The sequence below is a fragment of the Equus przewalskii genome, chromosome 25, assembly GCF_037783145.1.
Source record: "Equus przewalskii isolate Varuska chromosome 25, EquPr2, whole genome shotgun sequence".
In the NCBI taxonomy this organism is placed as follows: Eukaryota; Metazoa; Chordata; class Mammalia; order Perissodactyla; family Equidae; genus Equus; species Equus przewalskii.
In genome coordinates, this window is record NC_091855.1 from 18,238,481 (window position 1) to 18,256,291 (window position 17,811).

The 17,811-nt window shown below is 42.3% G+C and overlaps 1 protein-coding gene across 2 annotated transcripts in view; it reads right to left on the minus strand.

Annotated features, from left to right (window-relative positions):
- ZFYVE1 (zinc finger FYVE-type containing 1) overlaps window positions 1-16,772 on the minus strand; it is a 47,081-nt gene extending 30,309 nt beyond the window's left edge. The window contains exons 1-2 of one of the 2 annotated variants that reach the window (XM_008544619.2): window positions 16,475-16,772; window positions 14,213-15,145 (exon numbers count right to left, since the gene is read on the minus strand). In XM_008544619.2, coding sequence (XP_008542841.1) covers window positions 14,213-14,725 — 513 coding nt within the window. In that variant the 5' untranslated portion in view covers window positions 14,726-15,145; window positions 16,475-16,772. Of the gene's footprint in view, window positions 1-14,212; window positions 15,146-16,188 lie in introns of both variants that reach the window. The other variant, XM_070593543.1, reaches the window with a different exon arrangement.
- Between the last annotated feature and the right edge of the window lie 1,039 nt (window positions 16,773-17,811).

Sequence of the window (17,811 nt, forward strand, 5' to 3'; positions counted from 1 at the left end):
ACATAGGGCCGGCCTGGTGGCATAGTGGTTGAGTTCACGAGCTCTGCTTTGGTGGCCCGGGATTCATGGGTTCAGATCCCAGGTACAGACATACGCACTCTCATCAAGCCATATTGTGGCAGTGTCACATATGCAAAATAGAGGAAGACTGGCACACATGTTAGCTCAGGGACAATCTTCCTCACCAAAAAAACCCCCCAAAACTCCAACATGTTATTATTAATGCTGGCTTTATAGCTGACTCTAATCTGATCGTCTAATATCAGATCAGTCTTTAAGAAATCAAACAGTACACCTCTCTCTATCTCACCCACAAAGCTTTTCACTTTGCATAGAGTTGCAAGTAGAGTTTCTAAAATGAAATTTAACAGGACTCAGTGATCTCCATTGTTCTAATCTAGAATTCAGAGTAGTTTATGGCAGTGAGAAATGTCCAGCAGTCAACCTCTGACCCAAGCAGGCAATGACAATGATGACCATCTCCCTCAAGAAATTCCTTCTTAGCCCTCAGAGACTCATTCCAGGAAGAATGACCACGTGGGAATTGTCCTGAGGAGGCCTGGGAAGGGAAAAGCAAGAGATGGGAAGGAACTGAAGTGCAGAGCCTTGGAAGGAGGGAAGTTTAACAGACGACAGTCTGAGACTCTAGAAGTTAAACCCCAAAGGCACCAGCAAACACTCCCAAGGAAAGTAGCTAGCATCAAGGTCCTTTCAGTTCTGGCCTCTCTGGATGAAAAGGATCCAACTTATACCAACTACAGTAATACGGTCCTCTAAGTGTTATAAAGCTGTTCTCTCCCTGTGACTGAGGGCAAAACTCAGCTCCTTCCCCGAAGTAACAGAAAGAGCTAAGGGAAGCTTGCTTGCTCCCAGTCACGACCTAGTGCTTATAATACATCCCACCCCTGAGCCAACCAAGATTATTTCATACCTCTCCACTGAGATTCTCAAGCCAGCCTAAGTCAATCGTTATTCCCAAAGTTAAGTTCCTGTTAATTACTTTTATTTGTTGGTCTGTTTTATTTTGCTTTCATCCCATTTTTGGCTGAGTTCAGAGAAAGAGACAGAACCCAAAGAAACCAAACAAGATTCTCACTCTTTATCAGAACTGGGACCACTATCCCAAAAGGAAACTAGAACTTGACTACTTCATGTAATCCAGACAGTATCGAGCTTCATCTGGTGTCTAGCACTGACCTGATGATGTTCGACCAGCACAGGTACAGAACGTAAGTAACATTTTCCTTCTTCTAGGGGAGGGAAAGGAGATGTGGAAGGTGAGAAAACTCTTCCTTGAAAGATCAGAGCCACTTTTATCACAGTGAAAAGAACTCCAGGCTACGATTTAAGTCCATGGCCTAATTTTCAGACAGGATTTTACTTAAACTACGTCAAACAGTTCAGTCGTCAGTCTATTTTTAAAGCCCAAATGATAAACAGGTTCCATTCCAATAGGATCCCCCTACTGCTAGAAAGTTCTATTAAACCTGTTTCCCCAACCCGGCAAGCTGCGAAAATTTCCTTTCATTCTACCTTAAAAGGAGTGTATATCTATGCGTTTATCCACGTATATGTTGACAGAGTTTCATGTAAAAACACAATCATTTCTCAATCAAATGTTTTCTTAAGACCACTGAAGTCACAAGATTGGCTTCACAAACACACTGAGCGCATTTGTAAGGGCAAAGATCACTTTCTTCCACTCCAGTGTCCCCAGAGTGTTCCACGACTCGAGAGGTCAGGAATCCTCCTCCCATGTCTTACACTACCCATGGTGCTTCTGACACAAGGCCTCACAGACACTGCCGGCAGCTCCCCTCCCACTCCAGCAGGCAAGAGAATGTTTCTATGTAGAGAAGGGCCACAGAACGAATCCTTTAAAAAGAGTCATTTTTAGCTCCATTCTCAGGTTTTTTGACCATACCCAACTCACTCAGTTCAGTTCTCCATTTATATCTGAATAGAAAGCTTTCCAAAGCAAAGTTGAACTCGGAAGACAGACTGAAATAACAAGTCATCCTCAAGACCCACGTCATCCTTAAAGGACTCTTCCAAGGAGCTTCCAGAGGGGAGATGCAGCCCCTCTTTTAAATGGCATGGCACACCTATATTTGGCCAGCTATAAAAACAGACACAAGGTCTGGTAAAAGCTCTGGGACTTAGCAGTAAAAGCACCAACAGAGGACAAGAGAGCCAGGTTTAAGTCCACCTCTACCTGGATCACACCAGGGACAATTTACTCAACACTTCCCTTGCGCAAAGTCCCCATTCTCACCCCACCATCTCTGGTAACATTTTCCCATTCTTCCCGGTTCCGAGCTTCCCAACCAGAATGTACTCCACGCTGGCAACGGGTCTGGTGTGGTGTTCATCACTGCAGCCCTAGCACAGGGCCTGACACATAACAGGAAATCAACACATACTGTAGGTAAATGAATGAACACAGCACAGAGTGCCTAGGTGCTACATTCTCTCTGAGGAACGGAACAGTGTAGCAGTATCATTAAGGGTTCAACCGACCTGCTTCTACCACTCACTGACTGTAGAACAATCTTAAAGAAGTTACTTAACTTCTCTGGACCTCAGTCTTCCCACCTGTAAAATGAGGACAACAACGTAAAATACTTCATAGGGTTGCTGTGAGGATCACATGAGATCACGCACATCAGGCCCTCAGCGCAGTAGAGGCATCCGGTAAATGCCAGAGAAGTGCTGACTGACATTACTGCTCTAGTGGCCCTGGTTTGCCTCTAGGCCACGGCTATCACCACCACCACAGAATTTCATTCCATTTTCCCAAGTAAAAACCCTCCTGAGGAAAGGTTTCCAGTAAATGCCTCATTAAAGAATTAGGGAAAATGAGACAAAGAAGATATTTACTCAATACTTACCACTCCCTCCTTAAAAGAATGTATCTTTTCAACTAAAAAAAAAGCTGTTAGAAGATTGCCTAATACATATATTATGCATAAGAAAGCACTCATTCTTCAAAAGAACCATGTGACATGATTCCAAGAATTATTACTACACTAGAGACTCACTAAAATGCTCTTCTCACAGTTCATACTTACGATCTTAATAAATGATACAGCCTTAGAAGGAGATCTTTGGCGTATGAGGTAGAGAATGAAAGGGGCCTGGTTTCTTTTCTATAAGGAAATGTGAGAGTGGAGCCGGGTGAAGTAACAATATAGCATATAACTATTTAAAGTCAAGAACAATAGTAACCCTTCCAGCAATATCACCCTCTTCTGAATTTCCATAATCCTCTCTATACTGCTCTCACACCATCCACCTTTTTTCTATGTATTTGTCTTCTGTTACCACTAGACTATCCTCTCCCCAAGCACAAGCTCAGAGTCTTAGTGCCTCTTTCTATCTCCTTCAGTTGTCAGCACACAGTAGGCACTCATTAAATGATGAATTAATGATTCAACTGATTTATTCTCATTAGCACATTTCATTCATTCAACAAATATTATTTGAGTACCTACTAGGTGCCAAACACTTTTCTAGATGCTGATGAAATAAGAGGCAAAAATCACTACCCAATGAAATGCTCTAAAACTGACTGGCGATGGTCGTACATATCTGTGAATATACTAAAAGCCATTGAATTGTACACTTTAAAAGGGTGAATTGTATGGTACATGAATTATACCTCAATATAGCTGTTTTTAAAAAAGTAGAGCCTGGGGGAGGGAGGAGGGCAAAAGGGGTAACTAGGCACACGTGTATGGTGATAGATTGTAATTAGTCTTTGGGTGGTGAACAGGATATAATCTACACAGAAATCGAAATGTAATGATGTATACCTGAAATTTATATAATGTTATGAACCAATGTTACCACAATAAAAAAAAAAAGAAAAAGTAGAGCCAGCCCTGATGGTCTAGTGGTTGAAAGTTCAGCGCTCTCACTGCTTTGGCAGCCCAGGTTCATTTCCTGGTCGCAGAACCACATCACCAGTGTGTCAGTTGCCATGCTGAGGCGGCAGCTCACGCAGAAGAACTAGAAGGAGTTACAACTGGGATATATAACCATGCCCTGGGGCTTTGGGGAGAAAAATAAATAAATAAAACTTTAAAAATTAAAAAGTAAATGCAACATTAAAAAGGATTAAGATACTAGTGGCTTTCTTTTATTGTAAAATTAAGATGAAATTTTATACTTTTCTATAGTTCTGTATTTTAAAATGCTGAGTCTATGTTATTTTATAATTGGAAAATAATAAAAGTTGTCCAAAAGAGACAAAAAAAAAAAATCACTGCCCTCTGGAAAGGACTGCTTAACAAGTACAGGGTTTTGTTTGGGGGTGATGAAAACATTTTATTAGTAGATAGAGGTGGTGGTTGCACATTGTAAACGTACTAAATACCACTGAACTGTTCACTATAAAATGGTTAGTTTTATGTTATGTGAATTACACCTCAATAAAACATTGCCGCCCTCATGGAGCTAATGGGGAGAAGAAAGACAATATTCAAACAATTAAAATATACGGTATACAAAATGTCCATCAACAAGTGAATGAACAAATTGTGTTACATCCACACAGTGGAATACTATTTAGCAACAAAAAGAAATGAACTGAGATATGCACAACATGGCTGACACTCAAAAACATTATGGTGAGTGAAAGAAGCCAAATACAAAACAGTACAGCATGATTCTATTTATATAAAACTCTAGCAAAGTCAAATCTATAGTTATAGAGAACAGATCAGGGATTGCTGGAGACTGACTTCCCAGAGGCACAAGGGAATTTTTTAGGGGGATGCAAATGTTCCCTATCTTGATTGTGGTTACACTATGTAAATACATTATGTCAAAACTCATAGAACCGTACACTTAAAATGTGTATGTTATATTATGTGTAAATTATACCACAAATAGAGTTGATTTCCAAAAGTACATGTTATGTCAAATGGTGCTAAGTGGTGTGAAGCAAAATCAGGAGACGGGACTAGGACTACAAAGTGGGGGCAGGGGTTGCTCTTTCAAATATGGGGCTCAAGGAAGGCTGCACTTTAAAGCCAAACCTTTTTAGGTCTATCCTTTTAAAAAAAATGTAGCAAACTCAATTTTCTGTGGTAAGGAAAGGAAGAGAAGTGTCATGAACAATCCAAAACAGTACATAAGCCTAAAATCATTTATATTTAGTTCTAGAAAAAACTTTTTTCCCCTGGCAGTGGCAGATTTAACTTCTTAATTCATGAAAGGAATGAGGAGAGGGAGAGAGAGGGACAGAGGAAGGGAAAAGGAGAGAAGGAAAGAGGGAGGGAGAGAGGGAAGAAAGAAGGAGGGGAGAGAAGGAGGAGGGAAGGGAAAAGAAGGGAGGAAGGAAGGGAAGGGGAGAGAGAGACAAGGAAGGAAGGAAAGAAAAGAGAGAAGAGAGGAGAAGAAAAAGAAAGGCAAGCAGGCTGTCTGTCTGTCTGCCAGACAATCCAGATCTGACTGAGACACAGGGAAAAAATAATAGCGTACCCTGTGACCCACTGATGACAAACTAAACCCATAGTCACCAGGACCAAAAAGGGTGTGCAAAAATAATTAAGACATCTTTAAACAGCCTCTACTCAGAGACAAGTACAAAAGCAAGCTGGGCTTTCCGGGGAATGAAGGCCCCTGTCATTCCTCCCCAGACTCACTTAGCCTCTGAATTTTCATTTTAAAACATTTTTTCAGAGAGATTACTCAAACTAATAAGGCATATAATTGACACTCAACAAACGTTTATAACTGTTGTTGAATGATACATATGAAGTGAACTGAGCTCTTTGAAACACAAGGTTATGAGAGATTATGGAGAAAACAGTTTGGCCATGTAGATGATACAGTCACAAAATAGAAGAGATTGGGCTGGAAAGTAGAGGAATTTCTAGAATACTCTATGACAGCTGAATTGTTCGGGATTACATTGTCTCTTAACAAACCTGGTGTCTGTGACCACATGCCAGAATCAGGCTCTGTGAGTTCTTTTCAAGCACTCCAACATCTAGAGTCAAATTCCCTGGGAAAGACAGCAATAATCCAGTCTCAAGTAGAAGGAAATCAGGAAGGTCCTCCAGTGAAGTCAAGCCAGAGGTCAGGTGCTTATGTAAGGCCAGTAGACATACTTCTCTGCCCAAGAACTCCAGCCACCACCAAGGCGACCACACAAACCAGTCAAACAGAGCCTCAACTGCTGGCCAAAAGCCACTGGAAAGAATGAACAAAACATCCTCCAAGGAAGCATCCAACCCTTCCTGCCTCCAAAAGTCCCTCCAAGTCCCTTCCCATCCATCCTTTCAATTCTTCTTGCCTGGAGATATCTCTGTTTTCTTTCCCTGCTTCAGGGTCTCAACCATTAGCTCTCCTCTGATTTCCCAACACCAATCAAATGTGATTGATACATTTAGCAGTCCTAACCTCAGAGAGAAACAAGCTCATGGGAGCTCCTCCCAAAACAAGACTCCCCAGAAAAGTTCAGCCTCCCCAGAAAAGTTCAGCCACCTGTCAGAAGTGCTTCCCCAATCTCCATGATAAACTCAAGAGTGGTACAGCCAGGGAAAACATACATATAAGGTATAAGTGTACATATACACATAAGGTCAACTTAGTAAGAAATCTGCCTGTTCTATTTCCCCCTGCTCAAAAAGCCAAATGTTTGCCCAATTCCAGAAAATCAATCACTTCAAGGAGGTGACAGACCAGAAAAAGTAGAATCACACAAACTGGAGGTAACTTGAAATAAAGATAGGTTCCCTGAAAAGCTGACTCACGGTGGCTTATATGGGTCAAATTTTAAACAGCCCTGTACCAAACAAAATAGCCTCCCAGGTTAAATGCCAGGAGCCTGTTATAACTGAATGAGCCCAAGGCTGAGAAAGCTCAGAGGATGCTGAGCAGAAACCAAAGGCCCACAATAGGACCTCTTTCATCTTTCTGCTTGTCTGAGTCATCCTCAACCCTGCATTTCCCAGTAATCATGTACAATGCCCTCTCCCTACTACTATTACTAAACAAAAGGGGCTTTTACTTGGGTTTCTATGAGTAAAAGGCAGCAATGGGGGAGGGAATCTCTGTTACTCATCCAATTATTGCTTATTATTTTGACAGACAGCTTCTAAACAGATCTATGTTTTTTGGTTACATTTTTTTATATGGCACCTAAGAAGCAACAGTAAATAATTCATGTTCTGACTCAAACTAGCCAAAGGGCTAACCAGCCACAGCACCAAAATTAGGTCTTACATTATAAGAGTTTGGCCATTTGAGGAGAAAAATGGGGAAGTTCCATAATTCAGAAAATTACAATTCCCCCTGGCTCATGACCTATTGACCAGAGTTCAGTCCTGAGGGGTTTCTGCCAGCTTTTCTGAAACAGAGGGCCTAGAAAGAGCAAGCCCCAGCAAGGTACCCTAGACCAGGAAGCAGAGGAGAGGGCCGAGGGGTCATCAGCAGATGAGTCTAAGACAGAAGGAGCACAGGAATAATTGGCGCAGAGCCGCACAGCCAGTTTGTGGTCAAGGATTCCCATACAGTATGAAAACATCCTCTACTATTTTCCATTCCTGAATCCCACTAGAATAATGTCTCTTTTAGCCAATTAAAAAAAAAACCAAAGTCAAGCCCCAGTATTTTGAGCCACACTATTCTGGGATTGTAAACAAGTGAAGCAGCCAAGCAACGTGATGGGTCTTCTTAAAGGAACGGTCTCAGTGAGATGAAGTCCACTGCTGATTTCACTGAAGGAAGGACAGAGAAGACTCACCTTGGCCTCCCACTTCAGAGAGGGCCCAAGGCTGTCTACTGCTGAATCGAGGAGAGCCTGCCCCAGTGTACACTTTCTGAGCCTCTCCTTGACCACTCCTGGGTCACCAGGCTGCCTTATCACCTTCATGTTCAGCATGAGGGGACCCAACTTCAGGAGTCTTTTGGCATTTGCTCCCTGGCTCTCCTAATGGCCCAGTCAAGGGTCAGTCAGCATGAAGGTGAAATTTCTTGTCAGTTTGCTGCTCTATTCTCTTGGAAAGAGGACAGTTATAGGAATTTTGTAGTTTTGTAGAAGAGATAAAGTGGAGAATGGGGTGGTTGTGAAAAAAAGAAAAACTTGTATGGGATTTTATATATATATATATATAAGAATGAAGAAAAAAGTGACTTTTAATTTTTCACCTTTTTTTCTCACTGACGAGTAAACACTGATAAGATGTCTGAATCTCTCACAAGACCCAAGAGATAAGAAAATACTATCATCTTCCTCCATTAAGAACTCTGTTAGAACTTTATTCTTCTAACCTTTGAGTTATTTGCTAAGAGTGTTGTCTCAAACTTCAAAAGATTATGGATGATTTGTCAGTGTGGATCATTTACTTATCATGGGCTCTAAATAATGGATCCTAAGTCTTTTGGTTTTCCTAGTACAGTTCCACTGAGGCCTAGAAAAATCAATGACTACAATGCAGAAAGTCTAACCATTTCACTACAGAGGTTACAAAATATGCCCCCCAAAAATACTGATTTCCGTTAGATTACTTCTGAGGAGCTAACAGAACCAAAAGAGAGAGGAAAAACTGGTGTATTGATTAAAGGTCTTATTCCTGATATATTTTCCACTTCACTGGAATCAAAATCTCCCATCAGACCAAACCTTCATCTGTTAGATCAGTCTCTCTGTCTCAGCCCTACTGACATTTTGTACCAGATAACTCTTTTTGCGGGGGGGCCGCCCTATGCATTATAAGATATTTAGCAGCACCCTGGCCTCTCCCAACTAGCCAGCAGCACAACTCCCTTATAACTCAACTGTGACAACCAAAGCTGTCTCCAAACATTGCCAAACGCCCCCTGGAGGAGCGAAATCCCTCCTGGCTGAGAGCCACTGTATAAGGTAATACCAAATGACACTAATTTAGCTCTTGTTATTGTAGGACTTGAGTTCCAAAAGACTTAGTTTTACCAATTTAAGTCAATAAAATCTGGGGTATTAAGCAAGTGTGATTTGCACAAACCACATGCCAAGGAGTCACCAATGAGTTCTCTCCTTCCTCACCCTCTACCCTGTAAGAGCGTTCCTGTTTTACATCCAAACTTTGTCCCAAATTCATCAATGTCTTTCCATCTCTCCACGTGAATGATAACACCAAATCTAAGCCACTTGTCACCTCCAGTTCTACACGAGTCTCCTACGTGGTCGCCCTGCTCTCCCTCTGGCCCCTCTACAATCACTACAATCTAGTCTTCACACTAAAGTCAAAGGCCATCTCTTAAAAACTTCTATCAGGTCATGTGACTTTCTATATAAAGGAATCTAGCGCTTCCCATTACACTTAAAATCCACACTGATTTCTATGGCCTGCAAGGCCCCGCACGACCTGCCACCTGTTTTCCTCTGCACCTCTTTCCTCACCATTCTCCGCCAGCTCACTCCAGCGACACTGGCATTCTTTCCATATCTCAAGCATACCATCCCACCTTCTTTCTGTTCCCATTCCCCCCTGTCTAGAGGCCTATTTCCCCAGGTGGTATTAACTAACCATCAGGTCTTTGCTCACAAGTCACTTCTACAATACAATCTTCCATCACCATCCTGCAAAAGTGGCTTCCAAGTCACTCCTCAATAACACTTCCCACATCTGAACCATCTTTTTATGTGCTTTACATGTGTGAACTCTGTTTTCCCCGCTTGACTGGTAAGCTCCATGACAGCAGGGACCAAGTCTTATTAACCGCGGGTCCCTGAAACCTAGAAAGTGCCTGGCACAGAATTTATGCTCAATAACTGGAATGAATGAATGAATGAATGTCTTTGGCTAGCAGGCCAAATGTATCCATTTTAGGGCCACAAAGGAGTTCTTGCTTCTGAGACCAAAAGTTAGTCTCTCCTCAAATTTACCACTAGGGTACACACTCAAATGACAAGGAAATGATAAAATTTTCACTTCTAAAAGGAAGTTTTTGTCTTTTAGGTTTTCCAAAAGAAACTGAGTAATACTCAAATTGCAAGCAACAAATCAACAAATCTTAGGGGACACTAGGCCATAGAATTTGAGGAAACCACACATAAGTTACAGCCTACAAGCTGTTAAAATAATTCCTATGTACTAAACTCAAAATTATCAAAACCTACAAATGCCTAGAAATGAGAAAACAAAAATAAAGTTGGGGCCTAACTCATAGAATCTTTACGGCTCTGAGTAAGGAGTTCTTCAGTGATAACACTGTCTTACATTTATATAGAGCTATGTTTCATTTGATGCTCAGAGAAGACATGAGGAATCAGTGAACTGATGTTATCGACCACATGAAGCTTAATCAGAAAGTTTAAATGACTTGGTCAGAGACAGTAAGAGTGTCCCAGTTAGAGCAAGAATTTTGGAGCCAGATACCTATGTTCAAATCCTCTGCCACTTACTATAACTCGAGTTTGGCAAGTTACTTCATCTCTCTGTGCATCAGTGTCCTCATCTATAAAATGCAATGGTATAGATGGAATGTTTGCGCCTCCCTAAAATTCCTATGTTGAAATCAATGTGATGGTATTAGGAGGTGGGGCCTGTGGGAGGTGATTAGGTCACGAGGGTCTAGCCCTCATGAATAAGATTAGTGCCCTTTTAAGAGATCCTAGAGCTCCCTTCTGCCACATGAGGAAACAGGGAGAAGACGGCTGTCCACGAATCAGGAAGTGGGTTGTCACCAGACACGGAATCTGCACCTTGATCTTTGACTTCCCAGCCTACAGAACTTTGAGAAATAAACTTCTGTTGTTTATAAGCCATCCAATCTATGGTATTCTGCTTTAGCAAGCCAAACTGACTAAGACACACAACTTACTTCATAGGGTGTGGTAGGCTGAACTCACCCCCCTGCCAAGATGTCCACGTCTGAATCCATGGAACCAGTGACACTTTATGTGGCAAATGGGACTTTGCAGATGTGGCTGAATTAAGAACCTTGAGATGGGGGAGATTATACTGGATTATCTGGGTGAGTCCAGTGTAATCAGAGGAGTCCTTGTAGGAGAGAAGGGAGAGAGACACAGACGGCAAGGTGACAACAGAAGCAGGGGGTGGGGTACGGACTGGAAGATGTTACGCTGCTGCCTTTGGAGCTGGATGATGGGGCCACACACGGCCAAAGAATACAGAAGGCCTCTTGAAGCTAGAAAAGACAAGGAAACAAATACTCCCCTAGGGTCTCACAAGGAACACAGCCCTATAGACCCATTTTAAGGCTTATGACCTCCAAACTGTAAGAGAATAAATTTGTGTTGTTTTAAGCCACTAAGTTTGTGGTAATTTGTTACAGCAATAATAAGAGTTATCAGGATTAAATGAGCTCACACATGTAAAGTGCTAAGAATAGTTCCTAACACCATAGTAAGAGCTCTTTCATTTTAGCTATTATGAGCCAAGATCAGAAGCAAGGGGAGACTCACAGAAGAAATTCAGAGGCTAAGAAAATGAGATTCAGAAATTTGGTTATATCTATCTAAATCGAAAATGCACATATCATTTGACAAAGAGATTCCACTTCTAAATAGATTCACAGGATATTCAACACATCCTGTTTGTAATAACTCAAATATCCATTAACTGGTTAATATTACAGAAAAACCATTCAACAAAATACTAGGCAGCCTTTAAATAAGGAGGTAGACTTCAACATGCTGATAAGGGCAAAGATGTATCCTCTAGTGAAAAAAAGCCAAGGACAGAACAGCAAGTATATTAGGTTCCATTTTTGTTGAAAAATAAAAAGGATACATACATATATTCAGAAGTATACATTAAAAAAGTCTAGAAGGCATGCAGTTAACTGTCAATGGTGATCTAAGAAAGGAGACTAAGGGTAAGGTGTAAGAGGGACACTCTTGTCATTGTATGCCCTTTTAGATCATTTTAGTTTTTTACTAGATATGTGTGACATCCATTTTTAAAAAACTGAAGTTGAGAAGTGACACTGCCAATCTATCAACAAGCATTTTTGCGCTGACAACGTGCCTACTATTGTACATAACACAGGACATAAGACAGGGTCCTGCTCTCCAGGATTTTATATTCTAGCTGCATTTATAACTAAAAATACACAACTGTGTACCAAGGGGCTTTGGGGAGAAAAAGGAAAAAATAAAATCTTAAAAAAAAAAAAACTGAATCAGGCATTTTCTCAAAGTATTTTTCCACTTATGACTCCATGAGAACGAATCATCACCTAAAAAGAATGAATTCTATATCCAGTCCATTAGTCCCAACCAATGCTGCCTGCAATTAATAAACAGTTATTTCCTGGGAAGTGGTCAATGTTTACGAAGGGAGGAAAAGCAAAAGGAATCTTTACAATAACTCAATTATATACATATTACACACTACAAGAAAAAAAAGACGGAGAAAAATCATCTCTGGGTAGTTGGATTTGTTTTCTTCATTACACTTCCTTACATTTTCCTAATTCTCTACCCTGGAACACATATTGATGCTACAAAAAGAAAAAAAAACACATTCTCCTCCCCTCAAAAAATACTGTGCCAACGGCCCAGTGGTGTAGCGGCTGAGTTCACACACTCTGCTTCAGTGGCCTGGGGTTCACTGGTTTGGATCCTGGGTGCGGACCTACTAAGTGCTTATCAAGCCATGCCGTGGCAGGCGTCCCACATACAAAATAGAGGAAGATGGGCACGGATGTTAGCTCAGGGCCAGTATTCCTCAGCAAAAAGGGGAGGATTGGCAGCAGTTACCTCAGGCTAATCTTCCTCGGAAAAAAAAAAAAGAATGTGCCAACACAAGATCCACTAGGGTTACTGGTTCATCCCAAATCTGCCTCTCACTTTACAAAAGTGACAGCAATCCAAAGTACGACCTTCCAAAGGCTGACATTAAAGAGACCTGGTGGCAGAACCACAAGAATTATCCAAATCCACGAGTTCCATTTATGAAATACTCGGTCCACACTGTCGCCCAATTAGAGCAGAATCCATAATGAAGACATTATTGCTAACAAGGGAGGCAGAATGGGATCTAGGTCACTCTTCTATAACTCTACTAGTTCCTCTCAGCCAATAAAGAAAAGTCTATGTGAGCAAAGGATTCAGCTGACAATGGAAGTACATAGGAATCATGACATAATTTATTTCCATAAGCTTAACCAAGGAAGAAAGAGACAGAGATAAAAAATATTTAGTGGGTAAGTGGAGTTTTTCCAATGGCAAGTTACACAGGTACCGCTCCAATCTGGAGACTTGAGGAGTCGCCACTGCTACAGCACTGAGTCAATGAACCACAAATACTCTATGCTACTGACAAAAATGACAGACGGGTAGTGGACGTGATGTGCCAGGCCCTGTGATACAGCCTTTCCATTCCTAATCTCTTCGAATCCTCTCAACTACTACTCTAAAGAAGTGAAACTGAGGCACGGAGCTTAAATAATTTACCCTGGTTATACAGCCAGTGAGTGGTGAAGCCAGGATGTGAATTCAAGCAGTCTTCACTCAGAAGCACAGACCTTACACTACCTTCACTGGAAAGTATAAATATTATACTATTCCTGCCCCAATTGCCCTGAACTGTCACATGCTATCATCTCCCCAACTTGCTCCTATCACACACTACCCTCTTCCCAACTCGCAATCAAATCAAACATTCTCTAGCTCTTCTGTAATCCTAGATGCCCTTACTGGCTTTTACTGATCAGAAGTCTATACATGAAAATAAGAAGAGGCCATCTGGAGAGAATGTTATCCTTATCAAAAGCCTTTTTTAAAAGGAGCTGCCTCTTAAATGGAGATAACAGGTTTATGACTTATTGCCCAGGGACCCACTGTGAGTTTTTCTTTCCCTGCATACACACAGTCCCTCCTCCCTCACATTTATCACAACTTGCCAAAGTGCTCTCATTTAGAAAAATGTTCTAAATCGGTGCTAATAATAACCCAATAATAATAACAGCTACCACATATCGAGCACTTTTTATGCTACAGGCTTTACAAACACTGTCATTTCATCCTCACAACAACCCAATGGAATAGGCACTGTCCCCAAATTACAGATGAGAAAACTAAGGCTCAGAGAGGTAAAGTAATTCAGCCCAAGGTCAAGTAACTAAATCTGACTCCACGCAATTTACGCTTTTGGGGGTCTTTTAGAGATTAAAATGTGAGCTCCTCCTGAACTTTCCCTGAGAGCTACCTTCCAACGACAGATCTGCTCCACTCTAACTAAGTGCTTACCTGAATTTCTTCATTTTCATCTACTAGGAGGAAGCTCACAACCTTCTCAGTCATCTTCTTCCTCTTGGTCTCCTCATCCATCTCTTCTTCCTCCAATAACTCCTGGACCTTAGTGACATGGTACACAGTAATGGGGTGTCGCCTTTTGTTACCCCCGGAATGAGTCCTCTTCTGACATTCCAGGCACAAGTTGATTTTACAGGTCTGGCACCTCACGGCTGCCCTCTGCCTGACACCTGGCAAATGCCCATTGGGGCCCTTGCAGGGGTCACAGTAAGGGACGTGGCCAGGTTTGAGTCTTATCCGCTCATGGTTTCTCAGGCGCTCCTGCCGATGGAGCTCCTCCTCGCAGCGGACACACTGCAGACTGCAGCACTCGTCACACTCAAACACAGCCTCGTCCGTCCCACTGCAGGCATAACTCTCCTGGCACACCAGCCCCGGATTCAGACCCTTCTCTGATGGGGAAGTCTGGGCACTCATACTCAGACTGATAAGGAAACCATCCACCATATAACGGTCACTGAGCTCTCCCCAGGAGTGAAGACAAGAGCTTTGAGTCTGAAGACTGCACAAAACTTCCACAGGGTTCTGAACACCTTAAAAAAAAAAAAAAAAAAAAAAAAACCTTCGAGGTCCTATCAGAATTCTTCACACACTCACAAATGTTCAAATTTTTAATTTTCTGCCTCCAAGACTCCTGTATCAGCAGCAACGTCGATTTGGTTTGATGTTTTTATTCTCCATAAAGTGCAGGCAAATATGTGGTCAAAATTAACTCGAAAAGGTCTTTTATGGCTATCTGAGAGGGGTTGATGGGTTCATTGAGGTGGGCTCATGGTTTGAGCCTCAGCTACCGGTTTTGGTAATGAAAGAGAGTGGTCAGGAGTTTTTCAATATAATCCAACCTCAAGTCAATATTTCAGGGGATACCTAAAATAGAGGAAGGAAAAGGATTTCACTCATCTAAAAACAGAAGTACACCTTAAAAAAAAAAAAGACTGTGATTAAATATGAGGCCAAAATTCCTGAGAGAAATCTTATTCTTGCTTGTAAAACTTACACTGGCTCATTCTGATACCAGAAATTTCTTCTCAAAATCATGGACAAGGTTCCTCCTTTTGGAAATAGCCACCACCTCTAGACCCAAAGCATTTTAAGACACTTTTTTTGCTTTATTTCCCAGACTGAAATTCTCTGTATATTCAGTTATTAAATTCAGAATCAAAAGCACTAAGCAAACACTCCTTGGAGGGACAAGCCTCTGCACTCCCACCTGGACCCCACAACAGGGAGAGGGGAAGAAAGAGGCCTATAAAAAACTAAAGAAATGATAATAATCATAAACTTTAGTTCTTTCAAAGAACTGGACAGATCCAAGGGTAACTGGATTGTTTCAACTCTAGACAGATGCCTACTAAGGACTCTACACCTGAAAACAAGAGTCACATTTCATGTTTAAAAACCATTATTGTACTTCCTTTTGTCCCTTCTCCAACTGCAAAAAAAAGGGAGCAACAGGAGACAGAAATCCTCCACCACGGCCCACTGCAAAACCAGTCCTGTAGCGAGTTAAAACGAGTAATTTTTCTGTCACTCAAAAAATAACTTCAAAAAAAAATCAGAAAGATAACTGGGGCAGGAAATGGGCTTTTGTCACTTCTACAATTATATTCCTAACTCCCCTTAGCATTGACCCCCACTCTACCGCCCCAACAAAATGTAAAGCCCTCCTTTCAGATATTCCCTCCTCCGCTACAGTAATCAATCTATCAACCTTATTTTTAGATAAACAAGGAAGGCAAAGGGAGTGACTAGGAGATCTTATTTACACCCTAACCTCAGACGTGCCCAACCAGCTCCCACAATGGAAACAAATAAAAATTTGTCATCATTAAGAAAAATACAAAATCAACCTTCCTAAGAACATCTCACAGCCTGCCAGGCAGAAACAATCTGCCCGTTCGGGCCCCCACCTCGACACCTCTCTCCAGCCTGGGATTCCTCACCCTTCCTTCTTCGGAGGCAACACCACCACAACCCGAGGGGCAGGAGCAGAGTCTAAGAACAAAGAAGGTCCCCCCAAATCCACCCCACACTGGCAGAGGCCAGAGCCGAATCCATTGTTTATACCACCCCACCCCCAACCCAGCCGCACCCGCCCCCCCTTCCTCCCAGGGCCAGCCGGAGCTCCAGGACTATCGCTCGCCGGCGCAGGGCCGTGCCCTTCCCTCCCTGACCGCGGCGGCCCAGGGACCCCACCACGGAGCAGCTCTGCCGCGGCAAGGCGGCGTTGCGGGACCGCGGGGCGCCGGTGGGGGCAGGGGCTGTTCCTCAGGGCACTGGTGGCTCCATCCTCATCTCCATCTCCGCCCCCCTCCTCCTTCGCTGCCTCCTGGGCTTCCTCCTCTCCTGTTGTCAGTTGGGATCAGCTGATCCGAGCGAACTTCTCCCTGCTCGGACTAACAGGAAGGCGTGAGCAGTGTAGCCCAGGGAGAGAGGAGCGGGAGTGGGTGGAGCCCGACGCCGGCCAGGGCGGAGAAGGGCGCGCACAGCTTCCTGGGAAATGTAGTTCTCCAGAGTTGTGTCCTCCCTCATATCCCGGAAGTGAAGGCTCTGAATGACTACAACTCCCAGTACAGAAGAGGTTGCCCTTGCGAGGAGGCGGAGGAGACAGGCCATCGAGCATTTCGGGACTTGGAGTTTTCGCACTGCTTGTGGTTTCCGCAGGTTTTAGCGCGCGGTTTTGGGTAGTGGCTGGAGAAGTGGCGCTAAATTAGAGAACTGGTGTATTGTGTAGTATAGGCTAGGCAAATAATTCGATTTTAAGTAATCCTTATTGCACACCATTCCTTCAGAAATGTGGAAAAACAAGCAGTCTCCTCTTTTCTAATTTGACCTTAGGCACACTAGGAAAAGACCAGAAAGAATCGGTAAGAGAATATAAGTACTCTTGTGGGAGTTTTGTTTTCCCTTTACGGGTATTCTCCAAGGCAACCGTTAATTTTTTTTCCTACGTTTTATTTTCCTGACCTTTCCTTGTATAGTTTCAGAGCTTCTGAATTTTAAGTCATCTTTAAGTTAGACAGGGTACGTTTTCAGATAAGCCTGCAGGCTAATGGTTAACAGTATTATCTGTCTTTTTGTAGAAGGCCAATTATTTGTTTAGTGCTTTCACTTTTTGTTTTTTTCGCTTGTTCTTGGAACAATACAGGAAGAAATCCTAATATAAGGGAAAGAGCAGTGGTCTGAGATGGCAAATTCTGGGTGCTTGTTCTAGAAAGCTCTTTGGTAAGTCACTCAACCTCTCCACGAAATGAAGGAATTGTACTATGTAAACTCTGATGCCTCTGCCAATTCTAACGTTCTATGATTCTATCTTGATAATTGTTAACCCAAGAGAGAAAACTAAAGTTAAGTGACTTGCCAAGATCACAGAGCAAATTATTGACAAAGCTGGGACAAGAACCCATCTCCTGACTTAGTTACATACTCTTTTACCTTATGTTTCAAAGGACATAATTAGACCAATAGTCTAATTATAACAGTAAAACCAAATCTACATAATAATGAGTGAGCCATGTATGAGAGTTGCGTAG